General features: G+C 41.3%; 1 protein-coding gene across 20 annotated transcripts in view; it reads right to left on the bottom strand.

The window, feature by feature from the left end:
* Window positions 1–17,268, bottom strand: part of CASK (calcium/calmodulin dependent serine protein kinase) — a 327,562-nt gene that overhangs the window by 145,780 nt on the left and 164,514 nt on the right. For all 20 annotated transcript variants that reach the window (XM_056858036.1, XM_056858039.1, XM_056858041.1 and 17 more), the window contains exons 6-8: window positions 5,479–5,581; window positions 3,619–3,794; window positions 3,138–3,260 (exon numbers count right to left, since the gene is read on the bottom strand). In XM_056858036.1, the coding sequence (XP_056714014.1) occupies window positions 3,138–3,260; window positions 3,619–3,794; window positions 5,479–5,581 (402 nt within the window). The remainder of the gene's footprint in view (window positions 1–3,137; window positions 3,261–3,618; window positions 3,795–5,478; window positions 5,582–17,268) is intronic.

Genomic DNA, 17,268 nt, shown 5'->3' with positions numbered 1-17,268 from the left:
ACTGGGTCATTTCAGATTTCTATAAATTGCTCCAAAACAGCTAATTTCCACTTTATTTTTGGCTTGGGTATATACAAGTACACTTCCCTAGTAATAGATCTTTAAGAAACATGAAGAAAATGCATATAAACTGGTAGACAATTTACCAATAGTTTTGTGGACTTCACTAAACAACTAGAACACAAACCCCAAACCCTTATGAAACCTGTGCACAGAAATGGGGTTGCCAACAGACCCAGAAATAAATATCCTACTCCTTTGATAGAAGCTGAATGTGTGAAAATGGATAACTGAAGCTTTTCATGGCAGGAAGGTAAATAGTATCACCTCGTAAATAACATCCCATCAAGCTTTTACTAAAGGGACAAGATGGTTTTTATCGACGCCTACTGCAGAAAAGAAGGATTTTTTAAAAATGAATTCTTCCCTCCCCTCTTTTGAGTTACAGAAGCACACTTTCATTGCAATTGAGTGCATGTGCGGCTGCTCTGCTCTCCAAACCAACAGCGAACATATCCCTTTGTGCCTTGCTTGTCAAACCCTTCCTCAATTATACAGTAATAATTCCATTATCTTTTGGAGAAGCATATGGACTGGGGATGAAGGCTTTTAGCAGGAAGCAAAGCATTGCTTTGGCAGGCCGAGGGTTAAAAATGTTATTTTCAGAGGAACACACCTGCAGACGTCCAACTTAATGCAGCAGACTGTTTTAGTTTACTCCTCATGTGCCTCTTAAACTTAACCCTATTATTGAAACTGCACTATGAGTGGCAAATTATTAAGTAGTTGAAGCACAAGGTAAAAAAGAAATAATATTTTCTTGTGGGTCCCTACTTGTAGGACTTAATGTTCAGAGCTTCCAGGTTTGATGAGTCACCTTGAGGTTTCCAAAGAGGAGGAAACTGAAAAAAGATTTTGCTGTGTTTATTTTATTGAATAATTAAAAAAAAAAGATCTTGCTGGCTTGTAGCAACAGGCTAGCAGCAGATGCGGCCAATCTAGGCTGGTGCTCTACCTCCTCTTTCTGCAAATATTTAACCTGGGTGGAGCCAGAACCACCAACCCTGGGGAATGCGGCCTGGAACTTGTGAAAAAGCTTACCAGACCCAGCCCAGCCCACAGTTGTCTTCAGTAATGTCTGTAAGCGGCTTTGAGTCCCACCCAAGAGAAAAGTAACCAAAAATGATCAAAATAAACAAATACATGTAACCCCCAAAGATCACTAACTCATTGCCACAGGAAAACTGCCCTATGAGACTGGGGTTCCACGGAGGCAGCAAAGGGACTTGCTCCCTAACCTTCCAACCAACTAGTAACTACCAACTCTTAGTAAAAGCAACATTAAGTTTTGTAGGAGAGGAAGGAGCCTATTCCTCATCCATCCCCCCACATCCCAGCCCCAAAGGGCAATTATCCCATTGTATAAAATTTCAGAGCAATGTGGCCACAGACACACATGCCTTGATATCATTTTGGCTACAATACTGTAATGTGATCTGTGTGAACCAGCCTTTGAAGATAGTTCAGAAACTTCAATTAGTCAAAATGCAGCAGCTGGGGTCTTGACCGACCAGTACCTACCATGGTTACCACACTACTCCTGTCCTTAGTCAGCATTAGTTTTTGGCTATTTCTTTCTGGGCCCTTTAACTCCTAAACAACTTGGAACCAGAATATGTGAAGGACTACCTCCACCTGTATCAACCTGCTTGTGACTTCTGATATACTGTTTTACAGCTTTTAATGAGGGAGTCTATGTTGGCTGGCACATGGAGCAGAGTGGTATCAGTGGCACCCTCATTGTGGAACTCTGTACAACAAACAAAGTTCACCCCACTCCCTTTACCCCCCCCTTCTGGTCTTTCAGAAGCTACTGAAATCTGTTCTGTCCTGGTCTGAGAGTAATTCCAAACCATTAATGAAATTTGTTAATGACTACAGAGTTTGTTATTAACTCCTGCCCAACAGAGATAAGCATATCTTGAAGCCAGCATCATCTGAAGCAGCATGACCACAACTCACTGTCATGTCCTGAGGAATTCTTTCTCTTTTAAAACATTGGTTTTTTTTAAACAACTTGCAGCCTAATGAAGGGTTTTACTGAATTCAAAAGCTTATACACTGTTCTGTATCATTTGGGTGATCCTAATAAAAGATATTATGGAGAGCGTGTTCTGATTTTTAGATTTTATGTTGGGACTGACAGGGCTGCCAACAACTTCTTTTCCTGTTCCAATAGGCTTTTTTAGTTTTATATCACACATTGAAGTTACCACTCAAGTAGCCGAGTTCCTGGCCAAGGTCCTAAAGGAGGGAGAAAGAAGGAGGGGAACCCTCATTTAATTGTATTATAATATTTACCGATGAACTGTGTATTTATTCTTTTTTAGATCCATATCTAGCTGCTTTACATGTTTGTTTTGTTATTGTTAATGCCAATAAAGGTTCTGTTTTCTGTTTATACACATTTATTTGTTTACGTGAAACTGATTTAAAGGTACCGGTATCACACATTCTAGCTGTATCTGAAGAAGTGAGATGTGGCTCACGAAAGCTCAAACCCTACCAGAAAATATTTTTGTTAGTCTTTAAGGTGCTACTGGACTTTTACTGGACTCTTGCCCTTTTCTACTACTGCAGACAGACTAACACGGCTACCCACTGTGAATTAGTTTTATATTATTTGTTTACATCATTTTTGGCTCTTATTCATTTGGTTCATGCTATTTTAGGATCATTTTAAGCCCATTTTAATGTACCTCTGCTGATGTTATGTTTGTCAGCTGTTGTGATCTTTTTTTGGGGGGGAGGTTGCATGTCTTTGTTTTATTTGTTTTATTAAATTTTATTTATTTATACTGGTAGTTGGCCTGACAGCTATTTGTTCTCCAGAAAAGCAGGGTATCTATCAGAGAGAGCCATTTTTATTCCATACGCCTATGGAAAAATAAAGGAAGGGCAATTAAAACTCCTAAACAAAAACATGTAGACTTCCATGCATGAGGAAATATAAGGAGTGTAGATATTAATCTACTTGTTGCTCTTATCAACAGATCTGAGGGCACATAAAGAAACAACAGACTGAACAGGTTAAGAAAAGTATTAGATTTTTGTACAGTGACTTTTGAACTACTTACCTTCAGCCAAGGATGGTTGAGTGCCTCATAAACTGTTATTCTTTCCGCTGGGTCCAGCATAAGCATGCGCCGTACCAGATCTTTGGCACTTTCAGAAATATGGCTCCACTGCCTGGGATTCATCTAGGTGGTAAAAAAAGGAATACTACAATGTAATTAGTATAGTTTTCGGCAATGAACTGAAGAAACGGAATGTAGCCAGAGCTACATTTTTAGTGCTAAATAAAGCTGAAGAAGTTACACAGATTTTTCTGTAACTACTGATGCTAGAACTGGGAAATAGTCAACCAAACTGGGGGGAAGGGGTTGTGCTAATTATATATCCTATTCTAACTGCTAGAAACTGTAGGAAGGACATTCCAAAAAACTAGATTAGTGTAATCACTGCTTTCATGTACAAAGATATTTTCCACAAAAACATTTGACAGAAATATAACAGCTTTCTCTTTAGAGAAATGCAGACATGTATGATATCACTTACCTTATACTTTCCTTTGATAATGCCTTCAAATAACCTTTCCTTTGTTCCATAAAAAGGCAAACAACCACTAAGCAGAATAAAAAGGATCACTCCACAGCCCCACACATCTACGGGCTTTCCATAAGGCTCTCTTTTTACTACTTCTGGGGCCATAAAATGAGGTGTTCCTACCCGGCCTAAAGGAAAATACAAAATAAATTCTGTTTTCAAGGGTGGCACACTACAGTTTGACGTTTAGGACACAGTAATACCACTTAAATTGTAATAACTTAGGCACTAGCACACACACACTAGCTAGCTAAATTTTATAACCAAAATCTCTCACAGACTTTTTTCAAGATACTGATACTGATACGACCTGCACTTGCACACACAGGCTTGTGATTACAGTCATACTCTCTATATACACACCCCTAACATTCTGTAAATGACCAAGAAATAGATCGCAGGGCAGATATTGACCCACAGGGGCTTCATTGGTTCTTAAAGGATTCAATTCATCTCCAAGGAACAAAGTAACTGGGTAAGATACAGCTGAAAGGGGGCAAAACTTGCTTCTCATTCCAAATACTGAAATCATCAAGTTGCAGAGGCCAGTTATGCTCCTCTACAATGGTTCTCTGAGTTTATGTCTTTACATTCTTCCACATCACTGAATGGCTGCTATTCATTCCTACAGCAAAACGTGAATACCACAATATTCAGTGGACCAGTTACCTTAAATAGAAACCTGGGGTAGGGTGAGTAATGACCCTCTCCTTCTCCAATGGCAAAGTGTAGCCAGGCAGTGTGCTTCCAATGGTCTCCCCTAGTGCAAAAAACCCTACCCAACCCCAACCATCATGAATCAGGTACAGGGGGTAGAAAAGGAAAGAGCACAATGTAGTAAAGGAGGTAAGATTATTGTACCCTGCTTTTAGATTGGGTGAAAGCATTCTTTATTTCATCCTCAAGAACTTGCCACAAAGGAACAGGGGGCAGAGCCAGTTTTTCAGTAACAAGCACGGCCCCACCGTTGCTCTGCTTGATGCAATAGCTTCAGAGATGAAGAGAAGACATATGAGAGTGGATTGGAGAGAAGACTGGAACTCTGCACTTTGCTCTCATCCATCAAATATGATGGGACTTTGCTAGCTATAAATGCAATATGCGTAGGTAAAGTCTTTGTCACATTTCTAGTAATGCCGTGCTCAAGCATCACTAAGAAATAGATTTAATGGAAACAGTTTCTTGGAAGGGGCTAGGAAGGCACGGACCTTTCCCTTTTCTGCTTAAGCTGGGACTGCATAAATGTATCGGACTGCTGCCAGTACATTATAATAATTAAATGCTTTCATTACTGCTTATGATGGGTGGCCGTGTTAGTCTGTCTGTAGCAGTAGGAAGGAGCTAGAGTCCAGCAGCACCTTAAAGACTAACAAAATTTCTGGCAGCTTTTGTGAGACACAGCTCACTTCTTCAGATACTGCTAGAATGTGAGTCCATCTGTCCTTAAATAGAGAAGAGTGAATTCAGACCCCCAATGTCAATAGCATGTAAATGTCAATAGCAGGTATGATTGGATTAGGTGTGATATGTAAAAGGGTAGTAGGCATGGAGAAACTGCTTATGTTTTACATTGGGGCAGTCTATAATATGACTGGTTAATTACTGAGATGACAGCACATGTGGACTAAACTTTAGTGTTCATCTGCAGAATGTTCAAGTTACACAATTAGAGTTTTCTTGCTTTTCTATAGACAAGCTATTTTCTGTAGCTGATCCTGAATGTATCCTTAAAAGTTTTTAGCTAGGGTGAACATCCAAGAAAAAAAGACACTTAATATGAGCAATAGGGTATGAAACACACCCATTTCTTACCTCCGGCTACGAGTCCAGATTCCCCTAATTGAATAGCAACGCCAAAACCTCCAAGTTTTACAGGTGCTGAATTTTCCTTTGAGGCAAGTAGCACACAGTGTGGCTGAAAAGACAAAATCCCTCTGACATTTAAATAAAAACTATGACACTCTATAAAAATTTATTATGGCAACAGAAAGGATGTTAAAATGGTTATGCCTTTACAAGAACTTTTCATTTTATATTCTTTATGCCTTGATGTCTGCCACATGCACCACATTTTCTATTTATTCATTGGTGGTGGTCTTCAAAGAATTCTTTTCAGCATTCATGGAGGAGATAACATGCAGCTCTAACGATATGAAGGCTGGAAAGACAGCCAATGACATTAACTGGTCTATTAGCTATGGTTCTTATTTCTTTATATTGTAAGCCACCTTGAGGGCCACAAGGAGAAGGAAAATCAGGACACATCCTGATCCTCTCTTGCTCAGCAATCGGTTACAGGATCTCCCAATAGATACTGATTCTGGACCCCTGGAACAAGGGCTATCCCCTCAAAGAGTGAAAGAAATTCCTCAGGCTCCTGCGCATGAGAGGACTCGATCTTCTGCCCCATAATTTAGGAAGAGGCGTGTTCTCGTAATGGGGGATTCCCTCCTGAGAGGGGTAGAGTCTAAAGTATGCCGACCTGACTTGTTGTCCTGAGAGGTCTGCTGTTTACCGGGTGCACGCATCCAGGATGTGACGGAAAGGGTAGGAAGACTCATCAAGCCCACAGATTATTACCCTTTCTTGCTCGTTCATGTGGGAACAAATGGTATTGCCCGGCACAGCCCAGAACATATTGAAAGAGACTACATGGCTCTGGGTGAGAAGGTGAAGGACTTGGGGGGCGCAGGTTGTGTTTTCGTCAGTTCTGCCTGTTGAAGGTTGTGGTTTAGGAGGGAAAGACGAATACTCCAAATTAATGACTGGCTGCGTAGGTGGTGTCGTCAAGAAAGGTTTGGATTTCTGGACCATGGCTTACGCTTTCGAGAAGAAGCTCTTCTGTTGGGGGATGGTTTACACCTCACGAGGGTAGGAAAAAATGTGTTTGGTGAGAGCCTTGCAAACCTGATCAGGAGGGCTTTAAACTAAATCCTATGGGGGAGCGAGACAACAATTTAAAGCCTTGTATGCTGATAATACCTGGAGAAGATAACAATAAAGATTTGCAGGGAGTGGCATGTATGCAAGGAAGCATAAACTCACAGGTAAGTACAGAAATGAAAACATCAGGGCACATAAACCACGGATTTCGATGCTTGTACACCAATGCACAGAGTATGGGAAACAAGCAGGAAAAACTCCAAGCACTAATACAGGAAGGGGATTTTGATCTAATAGGCATTTCTGAAACTTGGTGGGATGTAACTCATGATTGGAATATTAAGATTGAGGGGTACAACTTGTTTAAAAGGGATCGACTGATAAGTGGGGAGGAGTAGCACTGTATGTCAAAGATGTGTACACTTGTGAAGAAGTACATTAATCTGAGCATGGTAGTGCAGTCGAGACTCTATGGGTAAACATAAAAGGAATAAGTAACAATCGTGATATTCTCGCGGGGGTCTGCTATCGACCACCAAATCAGGCAGAGGACTTGGATGGCACCCTTCTAGACCAGATCACAAAGTTCTCAGAGAAGGGACATGGTGGTCATGGGAGATTTTAATTACCCGGATATCCGTTGGAAGTCCAACACTGCTAAAAATGCAAGATCCAATAAATTCCTGACTTGTCTTGCTGACAACTTCCTATTCCAGAAAGTGGACAGGGAAACAAGGGGATTTGCTATCTTAGACTTGATTTTCACCCACAGGGAAGAACTGGTTGATGAGGTTAAAGTAGTAGGCACACTGGGTAGTAGTGACCACGTACTCTTGGAATTTACAATCTTGGGGAAAGGAAAACCTGTACGTAGTCAGACATATAGGTTGGACTTTAAAAGAGCCAATTTTAACAAACTTAAACTTATGCTAGGTAGAATCCCATGGTCAGAAATATTTAAGAAGAAGGGAGTTCAAGAAGGGTGGGCATTTCTTAAAAATAAAATACTGAAGGCGCAATCACAAACCATTCCGATGAGAAGGAAAAATGGGAGGAGCCTAAAGAGGGCAGGGTGGCTCCATAAACAGCTTTTTAAAGAGTTGAGAAATAAAAAAGACTCATTTAGGAAGTGGAAGGAGGGCCTTATAACCAAAGAGGAATATAAACAAATAACTAGTGCTTGTAGGGAGAGTGTTAGGAAAGCTAAAGCTCAGTATGAACTTAGGCTAGCAAGAGATGCTAAACGCAACAAAAAAAGGGATCTTTTCCTATATACAGAGTAAGAGTAAGAACAAGGACAAGATAAGCCCATTGCGTGGACCGGAAAGTGAAATTGTAACAGGAGATGAAGAGGGGGAAGAACTCCTCAATTCCTTCTTTTCCTCAGTTTTTTCTCATGAGGGAAGTGGTGCTCAACATGGCATAAACAGAACATGTGATGAGGGAAGGGATTTGCAGCCTAGAATTGGCATTGGGGTAGTGCACAAACATCTGGTTTCTGTAAATGAAACAAAATCCTCTGGGCCAGATGAATTGCACCCAAGGGTACTCAAAGAACTTGCAGATGTAATTTCGGAACCTCTGTCCATTATTTTGGAAAAGTCTTGGCAAACAGGTGAGGTGCCAAAAGACTGGAGGCGGCAAATGTTGTCCCCATCTTCAAGAAGGGGAAAAAGGAGGATCCAGGTAACTACCGACCCATCAGCTTGACTTCTATACCAGGAAAAGTGTTCGAACAAATCATCAAACAGTCCGTCCTTGAGCATTTAGAAAGGATAGATCTGATCACTGAGAGCCAGCAAGGGTTTTTCAAGAATAAGTCATGTCAGACTAATCTTATCTCCTTTTTTGAGAAAGTTACTACCTTGCTGGATCAGGGGAATGCTGTAGACATAGTTTATCTAGATTTCAGTAAGGCTTTTGATAAGGTTCCACATAATATTCTAGTTGACAAATTGGGAAAATGTGATTCAGATCCTGTTACTGTTACCGTATATACTCGTGTATAAGCCGAGTTTTTCAGCCCAAAAAAAGGGCTGAAAAAGCCGAACTCGGCTTATACATGGGTCAATACAGTAGGAGAGGGGAGGAGGGAGGAGGGAGGAGGGAGGGAGGAACTTACCGCTCACAGCCTCGCCCGGGAGCCTTTCTCCTGCCGGCAGGGGCCTGGAGGGGCCGGCAGGAGGTTCCTGCCGGCTGCTCCGCTGCCGCCCAGGCGCCCGGGCGCCTTTCTTCTGCCGGCAGGGACCTTCCTGGGCTGGCAGAAGGTCTCTGCCGGCCGCTCTGCCACCGCCCAGGCGGCAGGGAGCCTTTCTCCTGCCGGCAGGGTCCTGGAGGGGCCGGCAGGAGGTCCCTGCCGGCTGCTCCGCCGCCGCCCAGGTGCCTGGGCGCCTTTCTTCTGCCGGCAGGGACCTTCCTGGGCCGGCAGGAGGCCCCTGCCGGCTGCGCCGCCGCCACCCACGCGCCCAAGCGCCTTCCTCCGGCCGGCAGGGGCCTGGAAAGGCCTCCTGCCGGCCCAGGAAGGCCACGCCGCCGATTCGCCACGTCTCCCGGTAAGTAGGGGGTTCAGGGGCTCTTCCCCCTCCCCCCCTTGGATGGCACTGGGGTCGGGGTGGGGCGGGAGGGCCTGGGAGGCCGGCGGGAGGGCGACCTGGGGCAGGGGCCCTGCGCTCTAAAATGGCGGCCGGCATTTTAGAGCGCAGCATTGCCAGTAAAGGGAATTTCTTATTGACCCTCGGCTTATACGCAGGTCAATAAGAAATTCCCTTTTCTGGCCTCAAATTTGGGGGGTCGGCTTATACTCGGGTCGGCTTATAGCTGAGTATATACGGTAGGTGGATCTGCAACTGGTTGACAGATCGTACCCAAAGAGTGCTAGTTAATGGTTCCTCATCCACTTGGAGTGAAGTGACTAGTGGAGTTCCTCAGGGATCTGTGCTGGGCCCTGTGTTGATCAACATCTTTATAAATGATTTGGATGAAGGAATAGAGGGGATGCTTATTAAATTTGTAGATGATACTAAATTGGGAGGGGTAGCAAATACGGTAGAAGACAGAGCCAAGATGCAGGATGATCTTGACAGGCTGGAGAAATGGGCTAGAACTAATAAAATGCACTTCAACAAAGACAAATGTAAAGTTCTGCATTTAGGAAGGAAAAATCAAATGCATAATTATAGAATGGGGGAGACTTGTTTGAGCAGTAGTGTGTGTGAAAAGGATCTTGGGGTCTTAGTAGACCAAACACTGAACATGAGTCAGCAGTGTGATGAGGTAACTAAAAAGGCAAATGCAGTCTTGGGCTGCATCAACAGAAGTATAGTGTCCAGATCACGCGAAGTGATGGTATCGCTTTTACTCCACTCTGGTTAGACCTCAACTAGAGTACTGTGTTCAGTTTTGGGCACCACAGTTTAAAAAAGATGTGGACAAGCTGGAACGTGTCCAGAGAAGGGCAACAAAGATGGTGAGGGGTCTGGAGACCAAGTCTTATGAGGAAAGGTTGAAGGAGCTCAGTATGTTTAGCCTGAAGAGAAGACTGAGAGGGGATATGATAACCATGTTCAGGTACTTGAAGGGCTGTCATATAGAGGAGGGTGCCAAGTTGTTTTCTGTTGCCCAAGAAGGTCGGACCAGAACCAACAGGTTGAAATTAAATCAAGAGTTTCCGTCTAGACATTAGGAAGAATTTTCTAACAGTTAGAGTGGTTCCTCAGTGAAACAGGCTTCCTCGGGAGGTGGTAAGCTCTCCTTCCCTGGAGGTTTTTAAGAAGAGGTTAGATGGCCATCTGTCAGCAATGCTGATTCTATGACCTTAGGCAGATGATGAGAGGAAGGGCATCTTGGCCATCTTCTGGATACTAGGTGTGGTGGGGAGGTAGTTGTGAACTTCCTGCATTGTGCAGGGGGTAGGACTTGATGGCCCTGGTGGTCCCTTCCAACTCTATGATTCTATGATTCTAAGGGAGAAAAGTGGCTAATCAATGTTTAAATAAACAAATAAAGTAAAAATAAATATTGTCAATAAAAGTTGCTGGCAGACGTGGTTCTTTCCCCAGTAGCCACCTGTGAATACTGAAAAGGTGATTCCAGCGGTTGCAGGACCCTGACAGATAAAAAAGCCGCTGCAACCAAAAAGGCCGCAGGCAGGAGGAAGAGCAGCAGCAAGTGTGACACCTGCCCCCCTTGCGTCACTGGAGCTGCTTTTGCACTCAGCGATGGCTTTTACTACTACGTAAGTGGGAAAAAATGCAGAGTATTTTTTGTTACATTCACAGTAAAACAGGTTTTAGTTCAAATTTGTTAATGTGTTATTTTTTTCTAATGAGGATGTTTTTAAAAAATCTTTTAAATTATGATATTTTTTGTCAAGGGCATATTCAGTTTGTCTTTTAAAAGGCAGAGAAATGTTATCTTGAATCCTAGTTACAAATAATTTTATTACAGCATACTTTGATCAATATTTTCACTAGGTCAACTGTACCCACTTCTCCCTGCCAACACTGTCCAAATTGCAAAATGGTCTATACAAATATAATAAATGCATATAAGACATTTTTACTATACTACACAATTTCATTTTAACTAAAATACATACAAATGCACCCATTTTCCTTCTACATCTATTTACAACCCAATCCTGCCTATTTCTTTTAAGCCTGCTCCATTTTCAATAGGACTCTCAAATGAGCTTAATAACGTTGCATTAGTTTCAGAGGGGGGCCGCGCTGGTCTGCAGTAGAACAGCCACCTTGGAGTCCAGCAGCACCTTAGAGACAAAGGGAGCCTTGACTCTGAAAAATTTATACCCTAAGAATCTGGTTGGTTTCTAAAGTTCTACTGGACTCGAATCGAAATGTTGCATTAGTAATTTAGACTATTGCCATTTAAATAAAAAAACAAACATACAAACCAAGTAAAACTGTATAATTCTAAACCTTTCAAAAGCTCATGTTTTGACTTTCGACAATTGTATTCTAAACAAACACACTAGTGTCTGTACAGGCAGCCCTCATTTCAGATTTTTTTTTTAATATGCAATTTTTTTTATTTTTCTAAACTATTAAAACATAGTTCAGCAAATACAAATAAACAATAAACATCAGAATAGATAGAAAACATTTGCCAAGATTGTTACATTCAATCATAGGTTAATTTCCCCTACACCCTCCTCCATCTCAAAATATATTTGTATATTCTTTTGCATAGATTTCTAATCCTAATATTTATTTCCATTATTTATCTATCCCTTACTATAACAAAAAAGAAAACAGAAAGAAATAAGAAAAAAGGGTAAAAAGGACAACAATGATAAAAGGATTAGTAGAACAAAGTAGCATTAATTACTTCCATTAAAAAAATTTATTTATTTTAAGTTCTCCCTTCCTCCCTATCACCAATTCAGTGAAATATTGCTAGTAAATTTATTATCAAATACAATCCATATCCATAAGATCTGTTCTTTTAACCAATTCCATTTATTAATCTTCACCACATAAAATATCAAAGCCAGTTAAATTAGTCCCTTAATCCGGGTTTTCCAACACCTCCTTCCTTTCATCATTTTCATTAAACACCGAAGATGGTCCTTAAAAGGTGTTAGTAAGCTCTCTTCCACAAATGAGTAGTCATCAAAGCGTATCTTAGTTGCAATGTTTTCCGCATCCAGTTCTAAGAGGAAGATCCCAACAAGTCGAGTTTTCCTGTCCAAGTAAGTACTGAACCATTCATCAAGCAAATTGAAGAAATCACTTACATTCTGCTCCATTGGTATCGGCAAGGCTATTGGAGTTTGGTCTGTTGTGTGTTCTTTCTCTTCTTCCTCAGCAAGAGAGCTCTCTAATATTGCAGTATTTGGGAATACATCTGCAGCATCTTCTATGAATTCATTCCTGTTTTGGGTTGCTGGCAGGGTGGAGATATTAAATTTGGTCATCATCTGCTCCAGCAGTGCTGACATCTGCTTTTGTTGGTTTATCAGTTGTTTGTGGAACCTTGCAGTTGTCTCATTTTGTAGATTGAACATATCCTGAATTAACTTTTCCATGGCAGATTCTTGCCAGAATGCCCTTCTCAACAGCGGTTTGGCAGGTCCAAAATCAAAGATTTTAATGAGTGTGGGTAGATTAATAGGCTTTGTTGAACATAATCACTAAGAATTTTTTTCCAAGAAGTCCTTAGTTTGAAGTAGAAATTGAGGTTTGAAAATTTTCTGAAAAAACCAACAAGTTTTTTTTGCAGACACTCTAGATCGGCAGTAGACAGGAAGTAGGAAGTTGACAGAAAACAGTATAGCCACGGACTTACCGACATCCCCTGTTTTGTAGTTTTTTAAAGATGATGGACCGAGGGGACACCTTTCAGTCCTGCACACTTCTTTCACTTCTCTTCTCCCCACAATCGGCAAACATGCTTCTGCAAGTCACGGCAATTTCTAGATGTCTTCCAGTTCTTGAAAACGAAACTTGAGGACGTGGATGGAAGACCTTTCCCAGCCGGGAAAAGGTAGCATATCCAAGAAAAGGGAGGGTTTTAATTATCCTTTCCCCTCAAACGTCATAGAAGCTGATTGGTCCCTTTCACATCAATCAGGAAGTTTGATTGTTTTGTCTACCCACAGATCAATTTGACAAAGTCCTTGCCACTTTATCTGATGATTTATCTTAACAAAAAAGGCTTTATACGATGGGGGGGGGGAGGCATGCGGAGTTTCCAGTAGTTACTTTCATCCCGGTTAATTTTCTGTATCTGGTAAGATCAAAAGAATTCTTGTACTCACTTAGACTTCGGAGAGTGAGGTATTTTTCCTTTAAATGTTTCTTAAGATGGTAATAGCTGCTGGAGGTCTCGGCCGGTAGCCAAGAAAACGCTTGCGGCGATGCCTTCTCCCCTCAGTGCCAAAGCAGGACTGCATCCACACCTCCGGGGGACTTAAAAAAAGTTCCCTCAGAGAGTATGGGAGTCACACTGCTATCTTCTGGCTGCAGAGGAATTCCTGCATCCCAGTCCACTGTTTAGGACCGGGTTGGTGTGCTAAAAGCACTCCAATTTAAAGCATATCTTGGATTCTACTAGGAGCTCTCCTAGAAGACTGGCACCGGGACCAGCTCAGTCACCGGAAGTTCTCCCCTCATTTCAGATTTTGATACCTGTCCTGAAATGAACCAAGCATATTTTTTTCAATATGTGAATCAGATTAAAATTAAGAAACTAGTTATAATTATTTCAGAATCTAGGTCCTGCTTCCGCTTGTCGCGGTTCGGGCCGTTAAGTGCATACACTCTTAGAAAGGACCCCTTCCTGAGAAGGAATATGTTATCTTATTCAGCAAGACACCACTAGACTGGAATCAATGGTTTCTAGAAACCTGTTACAGTTCCTAGGACATCTCTTGAACACGGCAATAAATTTATAATACTGGACAAGAGTATAAGTATAATAAAAACACATTTATTTACATTATATATATGCTTGCTGTTGCAAAGTCTTAAAATATTATATAAGGTCAGACATCATTAGTCTTAAACATGTTTATGTAGCAAGTAATCATTCACAATCTCTACGCCTCCATAAAGGAGTATTTTAGTCAGAATGTACCTCATAAAGTATCATCTAAATCACGCACTGCTAGCAAACGGCTACTCCAAGAATGAAATCAGAAGGCCATTGAACCAAACAAAAATCAGAAAACTCAAGAAAAACAGTCTCCCATAGGAAAGGTATTCTTGCCATTTATTAAAGGAGTCACTGATAGGATGGAGAAACTTTTGAAAAAACATAACCTACAAACAGTGTTTAAACCCACCAAGAAAATACAACAAATGCTACGATCAGCAAAAGACAAAAGAGACCCCCTCACCTCTGCAGGAGTATATCGTATACCTTGCAGCTGTGGAGAAGTTTACATCGGGACCACAAAACGCAGCATACAAACAAGGATAAAAGAACATGAAAGATACTGCAGACTTGGCCAACCTGAGAAATCAGCAGTGGCTGAACATGGACTGACACAAACAGGACACAGGGTCTTATTCCAAGACACTGAAAGACTGGACAATTCTACCAACTATTTTGTCAGATTGCACAGAGAAGCCATTGAAATTCATAAACATCAGCACAACTTTAACAGAAAAGAGGAGAGTTTAAGAATGAATAAGGCTTGGCTTCCTGCCCTGAAAAACCTCCAGACAAAGACAACATTCAACAATAGCCATACAGATTAGTTTTGGATTACACACATTAACAGATCACTTCAGGATACAATGGTTCCATATTAACATACCATACCCTCATTAGCACATTATCTTGATACTTACAGGACAATACTTTTGCAGGACAATACTCAGCTCAAACCCAACCCCTTTCTGACTATATATTACTCTTCCTTCACCCTTGACACTGAGAGACACTGTCCTTCAGTGTTACTACTCTGAAGATGCCTGCCACAGTTGCTGGCGAAACGTCAGGAAAGAAAATTCCAAGACCACGGTTACACAGCCCGGATAACCTACAAGAACCAAAGTAATAACGGATTGATTGGTAGGATTTATAAAGTACTTATAGAATTGAACTTAGAACAAGAAAGGATTAAACCAGTCATGTTGAAATGGATGAGAGATCTAGGATATAATATTGATTTGGAAATTTGGGAAAAGCTTTGGAAAAATGAATTTAGGTTTACTATTTCGAATGAAATAAGAGAAAATCTATATAAAATGTTTTATAGATGGCATATAACTCCGGTTTTATTAAGTAAAATGAAAAAAGATGATAAAGCGTTTTGCTGGAAATGTGGTACTGATATAGGAACGTTTATGCATAGTTGGTGGTTTTGTAAAAAAATTAGGAGATTTTGGCAATCAGTTATGAATGAAACTAATAATTTGATTAAAGTAAAAATTAAGCGAGATCCCGCTTTTTGTTTAATGGGTATTCCAAATAGAGAATTGGATAAAGGTGATAGAGTCATATGCCAATATAGTTTTGCAGCAGCTAGAATTACAATTGCAAAAAAGTGGAAGCAAACGAATAAACCTTCAATTAGAGAATGGAGAGAAAAGTTATGGATGTATATGCGGATGGCAAAAATTACAGCATCTTTACATGGTAAAGACATGGAGGAATTTAAAATTATGTGGTCAAAGGCCGCTGCATATTGGGATAAATCGGCAAAAACGGATTTTAAAAATATAGTTACCGAATTATAGTACAATGTGATTTTAATTAATGTATAATAATGTGATTTTTTCTATTAGTCACTACACCCCATCGGAAGTCCATGGGTGATGGGCACTGTGGTGGGTGGTGGGTTTTTGAAGTAGGGCGTAATATATATTTTTATATGTATAACAACATATGTATAACAATATATGTATAATAATATAAACAATTTATATCTTTATATGTATAATGTAATAACAGAATTGTACGCTCTATATATGTATGTATTATTATTTTTTTCTTTTATTATTATTATCTTTTATTATTATGTATATATATTTTTCTTTTTTTTGATTTGTTATAAAAATCAATAAAAAATTATTTAAAAAAAATAAAGTCATTGGAGGGTTGCTAAGGGTTTTCTATTGACTTTCAATGGCAAAAACATTAGAATCCATGACACGCTGTTCACCTAAAATAGGACCTTGGTTACTTACCGTGAAGGTTCCTTCTCCTCTGAGTACAGGAGGGCATCTTAGAAACGGATGGGTGATTCCTTTCCGGTTCTAAGGGCAGGCAGGAACTAGTAAAACTTTCTCCCACTTCCTGCTTCCTGCTTGGAACTGCCCATCGTCTCCAGTTTTGAGACTTCCAGAGCTAGGGTTCTCAGGAGGATGGATTGCAGGAAGCTGTAAGGAATGTTATGTTAGGAATGAACCGAGACTCAGGACCACAACATAGGTGTGAAACCAAACTTTATGTAAGTGAACGGTGCTAATGATAACAGAATGAGGAATAGTTTCCCTTTTTTTTGGTATACAGCAAAAACGCAAAACAGGCTGTGAACGAAAAACAATAACTGTGTCTAGTCACGGGGAGGAGGCCCGCTCTCTTCCCTTGCTTGACCATCCAGTAATGGTTTCAGAGGGTGCTCCTGTCTTTGCCCCAGGTGGGGCAAGATGCCCTCCTGTACTCAGAGAAGGAACCTTCACGGCAAGTAACCAAGGTCCCATTCTCCCTCTGGTCAGGAGGGCATCTTGGAAACTGATGGGATGTCTGAGAGCTATGCCATCAAGGGTGGGAGTCGTCCGTGTCGAGGATACGCTGGAGCACCCGATGGCCAAAGGCTGCATCCACTGAGGAGTATTTATGCAGTCGGTAGTGTCTGACGACAGATGACCATATAGCTGCCTTGCAGATCTCCTCGACCAATGCCCAATTGTCGAAGACTGCCAAGGTGGCCATGCTGCAGATCGAGTGTGCAGTGATGACAGGAGGGACTGGCCTGTTGCTGAGCTTGTAAACCTCCTCAATGCACCTGCACAGTGTCCTGCTGACGGCTGGCTTGGAAAGCTTCCTGCCCCTGTTGGGGGCAGTCATGGAGATGAAGAGTGTGTTGGTCTGCTGGAACAGTCTTGTGCGGGTGAGATATATGCAGAGTGCCCACCTCACGTCGAGGATGTGCAAGTCCTTTTCCCTAGGATGCTGCAGGGAAGGGGCAAAGGAGGGCAGGTGGATTTCCTGCTGCCTGTGGAAGGCCGTGTTGACCTTTGGGACAAA

This window comes from Euleptes europaea, chromosome 12 (assembly GCF_029931775.1).
Source record: "Euleptes europaea isolate rEulEur1 chromosome 12, rEulEur1.hap1, whole genome shotgun sequence".
Lineage (NCBI taxonomy): Eukaryota > Metazoa > Chordata > Lepidosauria > Squamata > Sphaerodactylidae > Euleptes > Euleptes europaea.
Note: the sequence above shows the minus strand (reverse complement) of the source record. Positions and strands in the feature narration are given on the sequence as shown.